General features: G+C 47.1%; 1 protein-coding gene across 1 annotated transcript in view; it reads right to left on the bottom strand.

Moving 5' to 3' along the window:
- Window positions 1-18,594, bottom strand: part of RAPGEF3 (Rap guanine nucleotide exchange factor 3) — a 60,521-nt gene extending 41,927 nt beyond the window's left edge. Inside the window, exons 1-3 of the mRNA XM_066613624.1 lie at window positions 18,517-18,594; window positions 16,461-16,531; window positions 14,974-15,189 (exon numbers count right to left, since the gene is read on the bottom strand). Coding sequence (XP_066469721.1) covers window positions 14,974-15,189; window positions 16,461-16,466 — 222 coding nt within the window. The 5' untranslated portion in view covers window positions 16,467-16,531; window positions 18,517-18,594. The remainder of the gene's footprint in view (window positions 1-14,973; window positions 15,190-16,460; window positions 16,532-18,516) is intronic.
- Between the last annotated feature and the right edge of the window lie 378 nt (window positions 18,595-18,972).

Here is an 18,972-nt window from a genome sequence, read left to right as displayed (position 1 = left end):
AGGACAGACAAAAGAAAAAAATTCTTTACTCAGCATGTAGTTCGCCTGTGGAACTCCTTGCCACAGGATGTGGTGATGGCATCTAGCCTTGATGCCTTTAAAAGGGGATTGGACAAATTTCTGGAGGATTCCTAGTAATCACAGGTTACAAGCCATGATGTATATGCACAACCTCTTGATTTTAGAAGTGGGTAACCTTAGAATGCAATGGAAAGCACCAGGATGCAGGTCTCTTTTTGCCTTATGTGCTCCCTTTGGTGGGCTACTTTGAGATACAGGAAGCTGGACTAGATGGGCCTATGGCCTGATCCAGTGGGGCTGTTCGTATGTTCTGCCCCCCCCCCCCACTGGAATAATCACTTAAACTGGGCTGGCCTGATGCACAACCCTGGGTGTGCAGAGAAAGGGTGCCCAGATCTTCCAGCATTTTGTACCTGCGTTCTGCTAGGCTGTTGCAACTGCCAGAGCAGTAGCAGGAGCACACCCAGCAGCAGTTCTTGTTAGCACCAAACAGCCAGTACATCCAAGGATAGAACAGCACTCTGCACATGTTTGAAGACACCTTTTTAATTTTTACTTCATTTCTTTTTGGCCTGAGACTAGGCACTGAAAATGGGAAAGGCTAAAAACTTAGCTGGCCATGGCTGTAACCAAGGCCCACCGTTGCTCCTTTATTTAGTTCCACAGCAATTATATAAGGCAAATAGCCAGTGCTACCATTTCCTTGGTTCTTAGAAATGTCCTCTCAGGACACTCTTCCAAGATTCCTTGCCAAGTCTCTTAATTTCCCCAACTGCGGAAAACAAACACCTCCCTGCCCCTTAGCCTGTTGACATGGCAAACATCACAAGAGCTGTAAGTGGCCAGGAGCCAGCCAAGTGCCTCAGGCCCACACTTGCTCTTAATAGGAATCACCTTAGGCAGGTTGGGGAGCACATTGACAGAGCCCAAGAGGCAGGCAGGCTCCACATTTTGCACAGGCCTCGTCACGTTTACTCATTTGCAACCCAGAGAGAGATCAGAAGCATTTGCCAATACTTAGGTCAGCAGTTTTTAAAGTTCTTCTTCTCATGGCACACTAACCTCTATGGTCTTCTCTATGGTCTCCGCCTCTTGCATGTTACTACAAACAGAGCTGCGGAACCCAGAAGACTTTTTCTGCCATTTCCAACTGCTGTGCTTCTAACTCCCACCGCACACCTTTCGCAGCACACCAATCTGCCATGGCACACTGGTTTGAACATGGCTGTCCTAGGCAGACCATGCAGCGTCCCAGCCTCTCCTTGAAGCAAACCATGCAACTGCTAAGACAGATTCGCTTCTGGGGGCTAGTTAATTTTGTTCTACCTGACCACGAAGGCTGGCAACAAATCCTAGACGAAAGAAGTTGTGAACCAAAACAGAGGACAAGCAACTGAGCTCCTGCCTCTTGTCCCCATCTGCCCCCCTAAGAACACTTTCAAGCAACAGGAAAAGACAGGGAAACAAAAAGCTCCCTCCTGCTGAATCTCCAGTAAGATAGAAGCTCAGCTGCCTCTGATCACTCAAACAACATTTGATGAGAGGAAATGGCCCACCCTGCAGAGCCCCCACCAGGACAGGTGCTCAGCTACACTCCACTTCCTGTCATGTTTCCCCTCTATGCAAAATAGACAAGGAGGACAATCTGTTTGCATTAGCTCTTACATCAGTGTTGTAATCCAGGCACAACGCAATCTCAGTTTTTAGCCACAACTCCTCCTCTGCCCTCATCCACTCATCACTGCTGCCCAGTAATTCCACGTGGGGGACCACAGATGGCAGTGGGCATTGAAATGATTATGATGTACTTCTGTTACAGACTGCACTTGCTCCCAGTATGGACGGGACTGTCACTCCCAAATTGGCCTTTTCAGCCACACTAGACGCTGTTCCAGAACCACCTTTCAGAGCGCGATACCAGAGTCTTTCGAGACTGAAGGTTGCCAACATGAACTTCTGTTACACATGTCTGTATATAAGCTAAGAGACACAGGGGAACACAAGTTGTGAGCAGTTGGGGGGAGGCAAGGGTAGTATAGTGTTCCAGCATTATACTGCAGTTTATGAAGTGGTTCTCAGATCTTCCAAGGTTAGAGACTGCTGCCCAAAACACTGCAGTCCTGGTAAAGAAACATGCCTAATCTGCAATCTCGGAAACTATCACGTCAGCCAGGCAGGCGTGCCTGGCGTTCGTGCCAGGGGACTTGAGCCACCTCCTGCATAACCAAGATAATACTGAAAAGGCAAGTGGATTAGCCCAGACACACAGCTGAGTCAACTGCCCAGTTTGTGCTGTCAGACCAGTTGGTACACACAGGGACCAAGCTCTGCTCTTTAGGAAAGACAATGTGAGCCCATTCACTCTTCACAAATGCTTTTCGTTACCTGCTCCAGCCAGCATATTACAATCACATCCAAAGGTTACCTTCCTTTGGCTGTTTGACAGCAAGCAGGTAGTCACAGTACAATCCATCTACCCCACTTCCCTGGAGTTGCTGTCAGCTAGTTCTGTTGCCACAGATGCCAGTTTTGTCTCTAGTCCAGCTGTTGACAGGTCCACAATATCATAGAGCCTCCAGTCCCTCACCCTTAGTTTAATAATGGTTGATTTAGATATCTAACTTGTCTCAACCTATGGAGTTACGATATGGATGATGATGATGATCATCATCATCCGTTTATAATAATAATCAATCAATTATAAAATCAGTAGAATAAACTGCCCACTAAACAGATATGCAAGATTATCCTCAATCAATTAAGCCTTGGCCAACAACAAGCATCTCAACCATACACTGACAGTTTGAAGGGCATTTTGATAAGCTGAAATGGATGGTAGAGGGAGAAACCTCAGTCAAAATTCTCATTATTCAAATTTACTTGAATACAGAACTGAATGGTTGCTACTAATCAGATTTATCCCCCCTCTCCCCATACAAATGGTACTCTTAGTGGGTAGGAAAGGTGTACAGTCAAATTGGCAAGATAATACAAATTTCATCAACAAGACTTAAAACCAAGTCACTCAAACCTGGTTTTCAAAATCAAACATGTGAAAACATCTGAACTTACAGTAAGTTCCATCTGAATTCTGCAATGTGGCCATATGCCACATTTGTGCCACAAATCTCCTTCCAGTTTTAGTGCAACAGATCTAAGATTGTCAAGAGCTAATACTATCACAACCCAATTGTCTTTGTATTTTTGCATTTGGGGAAAGCACAGACCACTGGTTTAGGGAGGCTACAGTGGAGGAAAAAAGTGTTGAAAGTCATGCCCGAAAAACGTTATTCAAGCCAAATTGACCGAAGACCATGCCGTCATGCCATCAGCCACAGTTCAAGCTCATAACCACACGTTCACACCTACTTTTTCCAGACAGCAGCAGTCTCCACCCACAATAACAAGCATTTCACTATTGTATGGCTCACAATACAAGAGTGATATGCTTATTAAGAGGAAACTGTTTAGTGGAAATCCAATTTTGCTCCCCACCTGGGAAGAAAAATCAGCTTCTATCCCATATTCCTTTGTCTTAAGTAAAGGGCAATGGAGGGTGCTAATTGTTTATAGGGCGCTCTACCCACTTATAACAAGGAAATCTTTAAAGTGCCACAAGACTAACACAGTTACTACTGTGTAAATGTGTCCATTTCATCAGCTGCACAGACTGTACTGCACGAAAGACAAACATTTGTTTGCCTTTAAGGCACTACAAGCCCCTGCTACTTTTGATGCTACAGACTAGTACAGTTACCCCACTAGAAGTTGCTACCTTACCTACACCTAACCCAAGAGGACAAAAGTAGCTCTTTGCCCCGACTGTCACCATCAAAGACCCTGGGGGCTACTTAGCAGTTATTTAATCCCAGGCCACTGCCAGGGAGGATCTTTGATCAGGTCCAGGCAGCAACCCACTTTCTAGTTGTCTAAAAGAGACCTGTCAGAAATCCAAATTTTTACCTTGCTGTGACGCAAGTGAATACCCATGCAAACTGCTGTAGCTGCAGATGCTGATCGAGGCTCCAGAAGAGAAGATGTGGGCTGCTGCGTTATTTTGGAAGCTGCAGGGGTGCATCTTCGCTGCCACATCCTGGACCGATGGCATTTAATCTGCAGTCAGGGATATAAAGTGTCCTGGGAAGACCTTGGCCTGAAGGGGACCAGTCTGACCTGTTTCTTAGCCAAGCTGTTAGAAGAAGCTCAAAGAAGCATCAAAACTTAACTCACTCAGCACTGTCCTAAACCAGGAGACATCAGCTTGCCAAACGGCCCATTAAAAATCATTACATCTTTTGTAGCAGTGGTTGACTTAAAGCGTGCGAACCTGAGTTCTCCATGCCTCTTTTTACCAATTCAGAACCTGCCCCTACAGAAACTTCTCCTGCCTCTCCGCCTCACTTCTGACCCCTTGGCCCACAACTGAGTGGTAGCGCACATGTTTTGCAAGTAGAAGGTCCCACATTCAAACCCTGGCATCTCCAGTTTAAAGATCTCAGCAAGTGGAGCTGGAACTTGCTGCAAGTCACAGTAGGCACTACTGAGCTAAACAAATCAATTGTGTGTCCCCTATGTGTCCCCCACAGTACACACGCCTTCCTTTCTCCAGTGCTATTGCCTCAACCAAACACTCAAAGCAACCGCACTGATCTTCAACATTCCATCACAGACTCTTCCCCCTCAGAATGTTTGGGCATTTGGAGATTCCAAAGGAAATCGTGCACTAACCAGGAAGTGGGGCTCACAGGTTGGCATAAGACAGCCCCTTCCTAGGCCCATCCCAAAGGCAGGCTATAGAATTGCTATCAGCAGTAAGCACACACCCCCATCCCATTTCCCCCTGAAAATCTCTTCTCCCTTCACTGTCTGCTACTGGGATGGAAAACCACCAACACCCATTTCGCTCCAACATGGATGCAGCCAAGGCTGAAATCACAAAATGCATTTTAAAGAGTTTTCATGATCATCCAGAAATTCTCTTCCACTTCAGTTACTGCACTTTATCACAATTCACAAGTTATGTTTTTTCCTGCAAAACAGGAAGCTAGTGCGCTCGAAAAGACTCTTGCATTTGCCTACCTGTATGGCGGGCCACACAGCAACTAGTCTCTGACGCAATCACAGTTGGCAACAGTGTGTAACACAAATGCACGCTTTCCCCCCTTCCTTAACTGGTTCCACTTCCTTCACTGAACTCCCTCTGATGAAAGTGACAAGGTTGGGGAAACACCTTGTCAATTTCACAAGTGTGGTTTGTTTTCTTTCTTCCAATGTGTGCACTAAGGTATGCAACCTACACAGCACTCTTTAATTTAAAAAAAAAATCAATAGTCTAGGACAGCCATTTTCATCCCTTTTCAGCTCACGGCACACTGTCAAGGCACTAAAATTGGTCAAGGCACACTCCCAGTTTTTTACTATATTACAATTAATTTTTAATTAATAAAATGAATACAATTAAATCATTACACTGACAAAGGGCACAATCCTAACCAGGTCTACTCAGAAGCAAGTCCTATTTTGTTCAATGGGGCTTACTCTCAGGAAAGTGTGGTTAGGATTGCAGCCAAAGACGGGGGGGGGGGCGGCGCATGGGGGGGAATGTGCCTGTGGGACTTACTTCTGAGTAGACATGCCTAGGATTGGGCTTTTGGTTGCACTCTTTTCTCAAATACAGGAGCAGGCGATTGGCACTTCTCTCTCTTCCTCTCCCCCACCCCACCCCCTCCCACAGGGACATTCCCCACCATCTCATAATTGCAGTTAGCACCTCTCCTGCTGTCCCTCCCCTCACTGGTCCACATGTTCCAAAGTCCAGAATCCAGAATCACTTGCCTCACATTCCCCCCCCCCCAGTTGCCTGCTCCTGTATTTCAGAAAAAAAGTGTGACCAAAAGCCCAATCCTAGGCATGTCTACTCAGAAGTAAGTCCCATTATAGTCAATGGAGCTTACTCCCAGGAAAGTGTGGATAGGACTGTGGCCCAACTCCCCTTCTCTGAAAGGCAAAAGCAAGGCAGGGAGTGTCGCTTTGGGGAGCTGCAGGCAACTGTGGCAAAGAGAAGGGACTTTCCTGGACCCTCAGCCAGCCCATTCTTAGATTGGTGGCCCCAGCAGACTCCCTGGCTCCCTCCTTCTCACTCTTCCCAGACCTCCTCCAGGCTTTTCTGGTTGCCCAGTCAGCATGTAGGGCAGACAAGGGACTTGATAACCAATCCTAGGTGTGTCTACTCAGAAGTAAGCCCCATAATAGTCAACGGGGCTTACTCCCAGGTAAAGGAGGATTGGGTTGCAGCCTTCCTCTGGCTCATAGCAGGAGATGCTGCAAAGCAGTTGCAGCTGCTCCTTTTTGCAGCTGCTCCTTTTTCCAAGGCTGCCCTGTGAGGGTCAAAGCAACCGCTTCTCCAGCACGCTGGCTGCTTCCTCTGGCCCTGCAGCACACCTGAGGCTGCCTCATGGCACAGCGGTTGAAAACAGCTGATCTAAGAAGTATAAATGAAATTGACAAGACTTTTTGTGACTGAGGCTGCAGTTCTACATACACATACCTGTAGGTATGTGTAGGTATGACTTTCTTCTGGGTAGGCATGCACAGGATTGCGCTACAAGACAGTTTCACCAGAGGCAGATGTGAAGAGGAAATAACAGTGCAGCCAATCTGCCTCTCTACCCTGATCATGAGAAAAAGGAACTGAAAAGGAGCTATGCCACATCTGTTAATAGCGACCAAAGAGATGCTTTCATACACAAGAGAGATTAAAATATGAAAAAGGCCATTCCCAAATATTATTATTTATTATTATTTATTTTTCACATTTTTATTCCGCCCTTCCTCCAAAGGGCTCAGGGAGATGTACACAGCTGCTCACCGCCTTTTGTCCTCACAACATCCCTGTGAGGTAGGCGAGGCTGAGAGAAAGTGACTGGCCCAAGGTCACCCAGGAAGCTTCATGGCTAAGGGGCAACTTGAACCTGGATTTTCCAGGTCTAAGTCCACCTCCCAAAACACTACACCACCATGGCATAGTGTTGCTAATAGAAAGAAATGGAATGTGGAAGTCTAAAGAAGTCTTTCAGAATGCATCTATTCACAGGGAGGCAACAAAGGTGCAAGCAGGTAGAAATGAGGTTGTCAATCCACTGATATGGGTGGCCAAATTAAAAATTTGACACAAGCACCTTTGAACTGGATTTCTGCCTAAATAGCATAAAAGGAGCTCAATAGCACTTTGCACAGCATGTGCAAAAAAAAATAAATCAATGAGCTTCTCCATGCAAACAGCAGAGTTCACGGCAGGGGTGGAACCAATATTTGTGTTGGGGAGGGAGCATGCTCACTACCAACTCCAGAGCCCAGGTCAACTAAGCAGGTAGACCTGGGCTCCAGGTTGAACTAGATTGCCTCCATGGCTGAGTAGACCTGCTCTTCCACCTGGACTTGGAGCCCAGATCTACCAGCCAGGTAGACCTGGATCAGGGCTCCCGTCTGGTCTTGGAGCTATTGGTTGGAATGGGAGCCAAGGTCTATCCAGCCGGTAGATCTGGGTGGGAGCCTAGGTCTACCTGGCAGATAGATCTGGGCTTCCTCCTAGACTTGGAGCCCAGCTCTACCAGTTAGATAGACCTGGGCTCCCATTCCAGCCAATCTCACCTACGCCCCACCCAGTGGGCGTTCCGCCTTCCTTATTTTGCTCACCAGCCCAGTGGGCACCCTTCCCTGCTGGTAGACAGTTTGGGGGCAGGGGCCATGCACCCATGCCCCCCCTTGGTTCCACCCCTGGTTCAGGGTAAAACTGGTCTTTAAGTTGACTGCATCACTAAGAAAGTCAAAGGAAGCTCTGGAACTCAATGGCAGCACACTTGCGTTGCATGTAGAACACTCCAGGTTCAATTCTTGGTATCTCCAGGCAGGACTAGGAAAGACACCCAAGCCTGGAATCCTAGTGAGCTATACGAAGTCACTGTAGACAAGACGGTAGACAATACTAAACAAGATGGATTCAGGAGAAGGGAGCTTCCTGCGTTCACTGCATGTAGGTGGACTCGCATACACTCATTTAGTTACCTAGTTTTAAAAAAATCACGCAGTGTGAAAACTAGATGTTAGAGAGACTAATTCTAATTGACACATTTATTTGACATGCAGGAGCGTTTTTGTTTGGGGGAGCACTGAAACAACACCCTCCCCTCCCACCCTCCAACACCTGTAGTCTAAAGCGGTACTTTTCACCATATGATCTGCTGTTTCACCATATGATCTGCTGTTTAAGCAGACAAGTCCTATGAGTGTAACTTTGTAATTTGAAGGGCAGAGTCATAACTCAGCTCTAGAATACATACTTTGCATAGATAACGTCCCAGCTTCAATAAACTGGCGGACCTAGAGGGGGCATACGGGGCAAATGCCTCGAGTGCCGACCCTCCAGGGGCGCCTCTCGGAACCTCGCCCCCACCCCCCCAGGAGGGGCGCCCAGGAGCGCTGTGGAGGGGCAGCTTGCTGCCTCTGTCAGCGCCTAGGAGCCGAATGAGCCACCCCCCTCCCCTCCTCCTTTATAGGATAGGAGACAGGCACCCTAGAGAGACACTGACACTCTAGGGCGCCCATCTCGTCTCCTCCTATAAAAGAGGAGGGGGGTGGCTCAGTCGGCACCAAGACGCTGCCTCCCAGGAGCGCTCTTGGGTGCCGCTGCTCCACCTCTGAGGGCGTCCCTCAGAGGCGGAGCGGAAGCGGTGCATGCCTCCTCCAACTTTGGAGGAGACGCATGCCGCTTCCCGGCCCCTACAGAGCCTTCTGCGCAGATTACAAGCTGCGCGGAGGTCTTCACTGCAGTGGTCTGGGGCCACTGGAAGCAGCCCCAGACCACTGCCATGGAGACCCCCGCGGCGTGGAAGGCTCCATGGGGGCCTCGGCTGCCTCCTCCATTCCCCCTGGTTTTCAAAGGGGGAATGAAGGAGGCAGCTGCATGGAAGTAATTGCAGTGACGATAACGTCACCACAATTACTTCCGGGTCAGGTGCATGGGGGGGGCGGAGAAGAAGGGGCGAAACAGGGTGTGGGGCGGAATACTGGGGGTTGCCCTGGGCATGTGGGGCGCAGAATACTGGGGGTTGCCCTGGGCATGTGGGGGGCAGAATACTGGGGGTTGCCCTGGGCGTGTGGGTGTGCCCTGGGCATTGCCCTGGGCGCGGGGGGTTGTTCCTGGGCATGCCCCAGGAAAGCCTCTGCTTCAATATCTAGCATCTCACTGGCAGGCTAAAATGATTTTAGGGTAGCAGGGCTCAGAAAGACCTCTTCAGATCTCAAAGAGCTGCTGCCACATTAGAGGACAAGGTCTAGAGATCGATGGGCTCTCTGTATAGAGCTATTCCGTACCTCCCACCTACAGATCTGGTAATTTGTGTCCTGCTGACTCCAATGAAGCAGCCTCCCACAACCCGTCATATATGGCCCTACCAAGACCGAGTGCTGGAGCCAGTGGGGCATTTGTGGAGAAAGGGGAACAGGGTGCCAGTAAAATGTGCTGAGAAAGTTGGAGCTGCCCCCCCCCCTCAGAACCAGCTAATTTTCCCTGTTCCTCCCTCCTCCAAGCCCTAAGAAAAATGAGTTGCTACAGAAGGAGACCTAAGCTGAGATGATGAATGGACATGGAAAGCCTGCCAGAGGAAGCTCCTTCCTAATGCATTTGCTGAAACCCCTTTACACAATGCATAATTAATTTATGGAATGGTCTACCACCACATAGTGGTAATGCAGATATCTGCTTTATCTGTGTACAGTAATGATTCCCACTGGATTAGGTGATTTTTAAAAAAGGGGGAGTAAAAAACTTCATGGGCTAACACTAGAGCAATCTATGGCTCTCAGCCATGATGGTTAAATGGAACCTCTTTGATGAGCGGCAGTATACCTTTGAATAAAGACACTGGGCACAAACAACAGGGGAGAATAGCTGCATTCCCGCTGTGCTCGGAAACAGAAGACTAGACAGATTAACCTTTGGTTTGACATAGTAGGGTTGCTCTTATGGCTGATCCGCTTCCCCTTTTGACTAAAACTGTAAAGAAAACTTCCAAGGACTAACCTATCCTCTATAACGGGGTCTCCAAACCCCGGCCTGGTGGCCAGATGCGGCCGGCAGCAAGCATCTCTCCGGCCTGCAGCCAGCTTCTTGTCCCCTGAAAGCCTTTGGCCCACTCGACTGAACATGACCAGAGCTGTGCTCTGATTACATCCGGAGGGTGTTCTGAGGGCCAGAGAGGCTGAGTGAATGAGCCCACTCATTCATTCATTCATTCATTCATCTAAGTTCCATCTCTAATTTATTCATTTAAATGTTATATTTAATTTTTTTCCAGCCTTCAGCACTGCGTCAGATATTTCATGCGGTCCTCTAACCAAAATGTTTGGAGAGCCCTGCTCTATAAAATAGGATCAAAACTTTTTAAGGGCAACTTTTTATCAGGGCAGGTGCATGCAGTTTGGCCACCATATGACACACAATTCCTGTGTGGGGTTGCAGTGGTGAGCTGTCCAGGTGCTCACCAGGGGACCTGGACAAATTAAATCCATGCCACTTTCACTAAGGACGCCCCACAATTACATTTATATCATTCTTTGGAGCATTCAAAACTCTTCGTGTATACTTCCTCACAACCACCCTGTAAGGTACTCAGTAGGAGTAGGAATGATGGAACAGCTGAAGCAAAGAGAGAAGGGCTTGTCCAGGGCTGCCTACTGAACCAGTGGAAAAGGAAAGATTTGATTCAGTCCCTCAGCTACCACGCCAACCTGGCTCAATCTCTCTAGTGATGTGCCACTGTCCTTCAAAGTCATTTTAACCCATCCCCCCTTGGTGGCTCTGACACATGCTTCAGGCCTAGGCAAGGAGCCATTTTTATGAAAATGATGCTATCAGGCAGCTGGGATGATTGTTGGCTGCTACAAGCCCCTTAAGCTGTATCATTGGCCCCACTGGTGTGGGGAAATGGTTGGACTCCCTATTCTCTGTCAGGTGAAAGAGGCAACAGCTTAAGCCCCAGTCCCCTATCTATTATGCCGTATTAGCTCTCGCTACAAGCTTTGACTTCCTTAGTACCAATAAAGTAGCAGCATCACCCTCAGGACCGTCCTTAGAATATCTCAATGTTTATGTCCCTTCATTAGCCTGCTTCAGTCACAGCAATCTGGGTAGCTGCCTGGCTCTGCCCCTTACAGCTCAAGCTGTAAGAGCCCAAAGAGATTCCTCAGGGGGTTGTCACTTCCCTCTTTTCCTGCCTCTGGCTGCAGGGACAAGAGAGTCTGCCTGTCGCCAGAAATCCGGCCTATGTGGGCAGCCAGCCAAATAAACCTGGGGCCTGCCATTTTCTTCCTTGCGACTTCTGTTACCAACGGCCATCGCCCTTCCTTAGACCAAAAGGAACAGTCGGGAGCTCCCCTAGGGAGCCTTCTTCCTCTGGAATTTTTTCGTAAGGACAACTATGTAGGAGACTAAAGGCAGAGGCACACTAAACTCTCCAAACAACTTTCTGGAGCATGGGGACTTAAAAGCACCTTTAGATGTATGCAGGTTTTAATCTGAACCATGGCTCAGTTTTGAAACAGGTGCTTTCTTTTTTTTAAGTACTGGGGCTTTTTTTCAAGTACTGGGACCATAGTAAATATGAAAACAACAATTAAAAAGGAGTGCCTCTGAGTTCATGTAAAGTGCTTCATCTTCACTGTCATCAAATTTGATGACATACGGCGTCAACACTGTGGAAGACCAAAGGAAGATTCGAAATGATCCTGAAAGGCTTGATCACTGGTCCTATATTTAGATGAAGCTCAGGGGAAACAAACGTAAAGTCCTGCACATAGGGCCATAAAAATAATCTGAGACATGAGTACAGGATAGGAGAGACCTGACTGGGCAGCAGCATGCCTAAAAAGAATCTCGATATGGAGTCTGGATGGTGAGAAGTCTGGAAACCATCCTATAAGAAATGGCTAAAAGAGCTTAGCCTGGAGAACAGGACATAGGACAGCTCTCTACAAGTGCACAAAAGGCTCACACAGAAGCAGGGGAGAACCTTTTACCTCTGTGGCTTCTGAGGACAAGGTTAGAACCTACCCTATAGCCGAACACCGAGATCAACATGCAGTTGAAACTACAGGGAAATACGTGTATTTAGGATAGACAGAAGGAAGAAATTCTTCCTTACAACCACAAGAAGTGGCACTGGAATTTGGTTGGCAACCTTCAGTCTCGAAAGACTATGATATAAGCCTACAGCACCCAGTATTCCCAGGCGGTCTCCCATCCAAGTACTAACCAGGCCTGACCCTGCTTAGCTTCTGACATCAGACAAGATTGGGCATGTGCAGGGTAACAGTTGCTGCTGGCACTGGAATAGTCTTGCCTCATGTAGCCGAGGGCTCTCTCTCATCCAAGATTCACAAGCAGAGGCTGGATAGCCACCAGTCAGGGATGCTGTAACAGATACTGAGTCTGTATCAAGAGGACTACAGGCTCCCCAACCCCCCAGGAGACCGGAGCTGTCACAGATGAATAGGAAACCCTCCCTTTGTCTCTAACAATGGCAAGATCCTAGCGATCATGTTGCTGCCATCGCTGCAGGGCACTCCCCTTAAGGGGGAATGTCCTGCTTCCAGTTCCCCTAGTAGGTCACGACCCACCAGCTTGGGAACCACTGGCATAGTAGTTAAAGCAGCAAACGTGGACCAGGGAGACCCAGGTTCAAATCCCAGCACCCATATGAAGCTGGCTGTATGACACTGGGCATGTCACAGGGTTGTTGTGAGGATAAAACAGGAAAGGAGTTAATCTGGTAGGCCACCCTCAGTTCCTCAGAGGCAGGGAAGAAGTGTAAATTCTGGATCCTCCTAATGAACCTGTCACTAGCTGCATGCAATTCATTTTGCTACACTGGGCAGCAAGTGTCCTATTGGGCTGTAGCTCTGTACACTCTGACTCTCACAACATTTTGAATACTGTACATCCCTAGATTTAACAAAACAAAACATTCCCTGCAAGTAGAAAAGTATCTTGAAAAGGAGTGGCTGGGCTTAAATGTTCCTCCCTGCATGTAAAAACAAAAGCAGCCAAGAATGCCACTGAGGAAAGACTTTTTCTTTTTCAACATAGGGTGTATAAAAAATGTCACTCCTCACATGCAGGCGGATACGGTACAGTCCACACTACCACTTCAGGATTCTATCACCTCATTTTGAGGTATGTGGAGCTTGGCACCAGTCTCAGTCCATAGATATTTGTTGTGAAAGGCTATGGCTGGTGCCATCAATTCTAACAGCACCAATCACCTGCAAGAAAGGGAGATCGATGGCAGCAGCTTGATTCACCAAATTTGTAAATTGAGACAAAAGTTGAATTCATGCTTTAAAAAAGTGCCCTTGTTGGATCAGTACTTTCACTCACATACACGAGGGGTAGAAACTTTTTAAAAAAAATACAAAAAATGAAGGCTTTTTCAAAATCTACATTTTGCAACAGATTTCAAATTCTTTAATTACTCACAGAACTGACTTCTATTTATAATTCAACATCATGTAAGAGAAGGACCAACTGCCTTGGTTCTTTATCCAGCTAAACTGTAATTAATTGTGGGTTGGGATAAGAAGCTTGTGAGAGAGAATTATCCAACATAAATCAAGTGAATATTTGGCTCAAAGAGAGTTTAACAGTCTAAAGCAGTGGCTCCCAAACTTCTCGAAAGTTGGGAACCCTATAAGTCTTTGCAGGGGAGGGGTGAAGGCAGCAACACAGTCATCAGGATCATGCCACTGCTGGGGACGAAAGGGTTTTTTCAGTTTACTAGGGACAGTGCCAGCCTCCAGTGTGTGTGTGTGTGTGTGTGTGTGTGTGTGTGTGTGTGTGTGTGTGTGTGTGTGTGTGTGTGTGTGTGTGTGTGTGTGTGTGTGTGTGTGTGTGTGTGTAGCCCACAGATGCCTCTGCAGGGCACCCCAAGCCTCAGAATGTCTAAAAATAGTGATTGCAACCCACTTCCAGTTTGCAAGAAATAAATGCGTTATTTCTTACAAACAGCAATATGGGGATAATAATTTCTACTGGACTACTTTACATAGTTGTGAGGATTATCAAAGTGGTAAATGAAATTTTTGCAAACTAAAATATTGTTAAATAAAGGTTTTCATGTACAGACTTGGGTAATGCAGGGTAGATTAAAGATCTGGGTTCAAATTCCTGTCTCGCTATGAAGTTGACTGGGTAAGCATTCCCTGTCCCTTTCTTTCTGTCCATTTTACGCTTACAGCCACCATTAGGCTGAGATGTGATCGGCCCAAAGTCATTTAATGCACTTCATGGCCAGGTGGAGACTTGAATCCAGGGTCTCCAGTCCTAGGTCAACACTCCAACTACTACATCACAGGAATGAGAATGTGTTAGGTAAGCAGATAAACATGAGCCTTAACAGTGCTAATCAAGAGTCATACTACCTGGATTGGGGGGGGGGGAGCAGAACCAGAGCTGATAATTTCTTTAGGGAACTGCAGTGAAAAGAAGCCCAACAAGAAAAGTAGACCAGATACCATTGGTGCTGGAATGGGAATTGCTTCATTGTGTGTTTGTTAGTCTTGTGTGCTTAATTTTATTTTTTTTTTTTAACCTACATGCAAACACAGACTCCATTTGTGGAAAATTGCTTTTTGTCCTCTCTGGAGCCAAGAACAATCCGATCCCCAGCCCCACTTGTGCCAGTGGTTTGCTATCACGTTGACTCACAAGGGCCGGCAGAACCAGCTCTGGGCACAACAACAAAGGTTTTGCTTGTCCTGGCTGATTCAGTGTGCTTACCTGAGGTCAGGTGAACTCTCCCTACCATTAGAATCTGGCTGCCCGCACAACCATGACAATACCCACATCAAAAAGCTCTGTCTGGTTCTCCTGAAGTCCTAGAGAGCATCAGTACTTACCCATCGGATACCCTGGATCCTTGGGGTGCTGCCAACCTGCCCTTCCACCTGGAACCGATAGCTGCAGCTGCGAAACAAGTGCATCTTTCTCCAAATCCCAAAAAGCAGGTTTCCTTCAGGTGTGGGGTCCGTGAACCCCGCAGGAAGCTGGGGCAAACCAGAGATGTCACCAAAGGGAAACCCAGCATTCCATCTTCCCTGCCCACTCCAGGTCACCTTTAAGAACAGAGAAAACATGCTGGAACTCTCCTTTTGTTCTACATTCTCTTATTGCTATGGAGTGCCAACTGTATTCGGCTTTCACAGGAGACTGGAAGAGCAATACAATAACTGCAGCACTTTTACTGTGCTTGAGAGTGTACAGAGCACTTTGTGTATATTATCACAGTGATCCTTACAACAACCCTGTAAGGTAGGTCATTAACTTCCAGGAGTCCTGCTGGGCACATACTGGCTTGCCTAAGACCACTGAGTGAGTTGATATCTTAGGGTGATTTTTTTACCACCTACTACTGAGAAGGACTGCTGTGCTTATTCCATCTATATCACTGGTTCCCAGCCTATGGTCCGTGGACCACAGGTGGTCCGCGAGACCCTGAGAAGTGGTCTGAGAGGTCTCAGGCAAAAAAAACAAACAAACACCTTTGATCACTTCCAGTATATTGCTAAGCAGGAAATCTACCACAGACCACTAAATAGGGAGGAGAGCGGACTACTCACAGCCACCGCAGTGACTGCTCACAGCCATTGAATAGTCTGTTGGGGAGCACTTGGGAGACGGACCACCAGAGAGGTCAGAGACCAGACCACGCATAGCCACACTGCGGTTCACAACAATTCCAATTTTTGCCTCGGTGGTCCCCAGGCTCATGAAGGTTGGGAACCACTGGTCTACATTTATGCATTTACTGTTAAAAGCCAACTTCTTGCTTGTTTTAGCCCTATCTTTACCCCTACATGTGATGAGATACCTGCCAAAAGAAGATAACTTTCCAGGGAGCTAATGAAGTGGGCTCTGGGCACTTTGAAATTTATGCTTCAAAACACTAGTTGGTCTTCAAGGTGTCACCAAGACTCTGTTCTTTTTACTGCAGAAGACTAACAAGGTTACCCTTCTGGAGTATATTAGGTGAGGTTTTAGCTGGGGATTTCCTGGCTCACAGCTCAGTGTCTTTGCCAGGATGCTACATTAGCTTTTCTCAGTACCCATCTCATGCCTCCTCTGCACACCTGCGAATTCAAGAGGCCACTTGGTGCATGTGACAAAACAAACTGTAGTTCATGAAAGCTTCTTCAAAGATAGATATGGCAGCTTTTGCAGTACCACAAGGCTCTTCATCACTTCTGCAAGAGCAGATTAACACAACTACCCCAGACTGCAATAACAAGAGAGAGTACAGTGCCTACCCAGCCAAGTGGATGCTCACAGACAGGAAGGCATGAAACAGGTCTCTCAATAGGAAAGCCTTGTCTGAATCCACACTCACCTTCATGTCCCGTGCCTGGTCCACATGGAGGAGCACATGTAGATGGAGGCATGCGGTCTTTGGCTGGGATGCTGCTGGGAGAAAAGCCGAGCAGAAGAAACATCAGGCGGAAATCCCAGAGCACACACACACTGATCCCATTTGGGCTGAGGTTAAGATCCAGTGTGTGCTCTGAGCAAAACCTTTTCTTGGCAAACACACACACACCCGAAGGAAGGCACTGAGCAGAAGCTACCAGGATCTTACTCCTAGCTTCCTGGTCTGACACACAGTCCCAAGGAGAAACAGAGTGTGTGTGTGTGTGTGTGTGTTTCTGCTCTGGCACCTTCCCTCTTCTGAAGATCTGGGAGCAGCAGCAGGAAAAGCGCCACTAAGGCTGCAACCAGGAGAGCACTTGGCCTCCTGCCCAGAAGCTCTCAGCTGGAAAAGCCTCTCATCAGAGGCTGGGAGCACCACACCCCCAGAAGCTGGGCAACTGACAGGCTGCTACGTTTCTGGTAGAGCAAGTCTGGAGGAGTTCAAAGTAGCCGGCTACGCTCTGCAGCTTCCCCACAGGAAGCAGTGAGAGAGCAGGCTCTTCAAAATAGGCCTACTGAGTATGGGGTGAGGGGGGCATATTCAGGGGTTTTTCCACACAGGATGCTTGTATTTGCATTTCCTGCATCAGAAGGTATGTTTTTTTTTGGGGGGGGGGGGAAGGTGCTCTTTCATTTTCTATCCTGCTTTAAAGCCATCATCAGGTTGTAGCACATCAAGTGCTGAACCTGCCTGGCTGTTAAGGATCTGACTCTCCACAGCTCAGCTATGAAACCTGGGCCAATGCCTATCGGTCCTCAGCACAACCTACTTCATAGCACAGAGGAGCTGTGTGTAAGGACAGCTGGCAGTTATCAAAAGCTGGGGCCCCATTAATATGATGCACAGTGTTCCAATCCATGCTTGCTTGTAGTAGAAAAGGCTTCTTACAGTATTTTGAGGTGCTTAACCATCCTAATATACTCGGAGTCAGACTGGCAGAATGATGCAGGAGCTTCCAGTGTATTCTAAAACTACATCAGGAACTCCATCCCTGTCCCCAAACTCCCCCCATCCCTAGTTTTGGAAGGGGGGGGGAACCCTCCATTGCATTTGTATGGACTTTCAGTTGACTTCAAATTACAAGGCACTGGACTCGCTTACAGTGACATCATCTCATTGTTATTTAAAATATAGGTATATACACGTGTGCACTGCCCTCTCTGAGGGCATCTGAAACCTTGAAAATCTAGCACAGCTCTTCTAGTGTACCAAATGGACTAAATTTTACTTGGTACAAATTAGGTCCTAATTGATTAAAGCTAAATTATCTAAAGCAGTGTTTCTCAAACTGTGGGTTGGGACTCACTAGGTGGGTCCTGACAGATTCTCATTCTAAAAAGTGAGTCTCAGTGCTAAAACCACTGACCTAGAGCACTGATTTTCAACCACTGTGCCACAGTACATTGCTGTGCTGTTAATGGTCTGCAGGTATGCTGCAGGAGTTTGGGAGAGGGCCATATATTATAGGGCTATTGGGGGATGTGAGCCCTGGGCTGGCAGAGTGGTGTGCCTTGTCAATTGTCAAGGAACTGATGGGGTGTGTGTGAACAGTTTTTGCACCTGTCATGGCCAGAGACGGTTTTGGTAGTAATTCCACTGCCACCAGCCCAGCAAACTATGCTATACAAAGGGGGGGGCAGACCCCCCTCCCAACCTAATACAAAGGCTCAGAGATCTTCCTCAAGATCCTGCTGACAATGCTTGTAAAACAAGACCATAATAATTCTGCTGATTTTTCTAATGAGACAAAAAAAATTACAGACATAGAAGTCTTACTGAATACAAAATGATAGCAAGGTCAATTAAAGAGGCAAAAACAAAGTCATCAAAGTTGACAAAAAAAGAAACTCCTCAGCAGAACTTTGTAAACAGCAGATAGAAAGCAAGCCCAAAATAAAATATATCCTGATGGTTCTAAATACACACATTCAAACTAATCCAATCCTGATAGTGAACTCCACCAGTATTCTCAACTCACAATTACAAGTCACTTGCTGGGTCCTCGCCTAGGCAATCCTTGGGACACTTTTCAAGGCTTTGATTTCTTGAGCATTTATCCTCCAACTGAAAGCACACCCTGTTTTCTATTTGGATAAAACTAACCCTCCACCTTTCCTATAACTTGAGACTTCCCACAAGGAAAACCCATGCAATCAAAGTAAACAAGGAATAGCTGGGACTCTCCACTAGCAAAAGACAGAAAGGGAAAAAAAAACCACAGGGTCATGCAAGCAGGATTTTAAAGAGAAATAGCCAAAAGAGGATTATCATGCCCATGAAATATAACCATTTCATAACAGCACCATCTCAGTGTGCCATGAGATGAAAAAGGTTGAAAACTGCTGCTCTAGAGCAGGAGTCTCCAAACTTTCAGTACGAGGGCCACATCATATATTTGTCATGAAAAAAAATCAGTTTTATAAATGAATGAATG

Source organism: Tiliqua scincoides, chromosome 2 (genome assembly GCF_035046505.1).
Source record: "Tiliqua scincoides isolate rTilSci1 chromosome 2, rTilSci1.hap2, whole genome shotgun sequence".
Classification (NCBI taxonomy): Eukaryota; Metazoa; Chordata; class Lepidosauria; order Squamata; family Scincidae; genus Tiliqua; species Tiliqua scincoides.
Note: the sequence above shows the minus strand (reverse complement) of the source record. Positions and strands in the feature narration are given on the sequence as shown.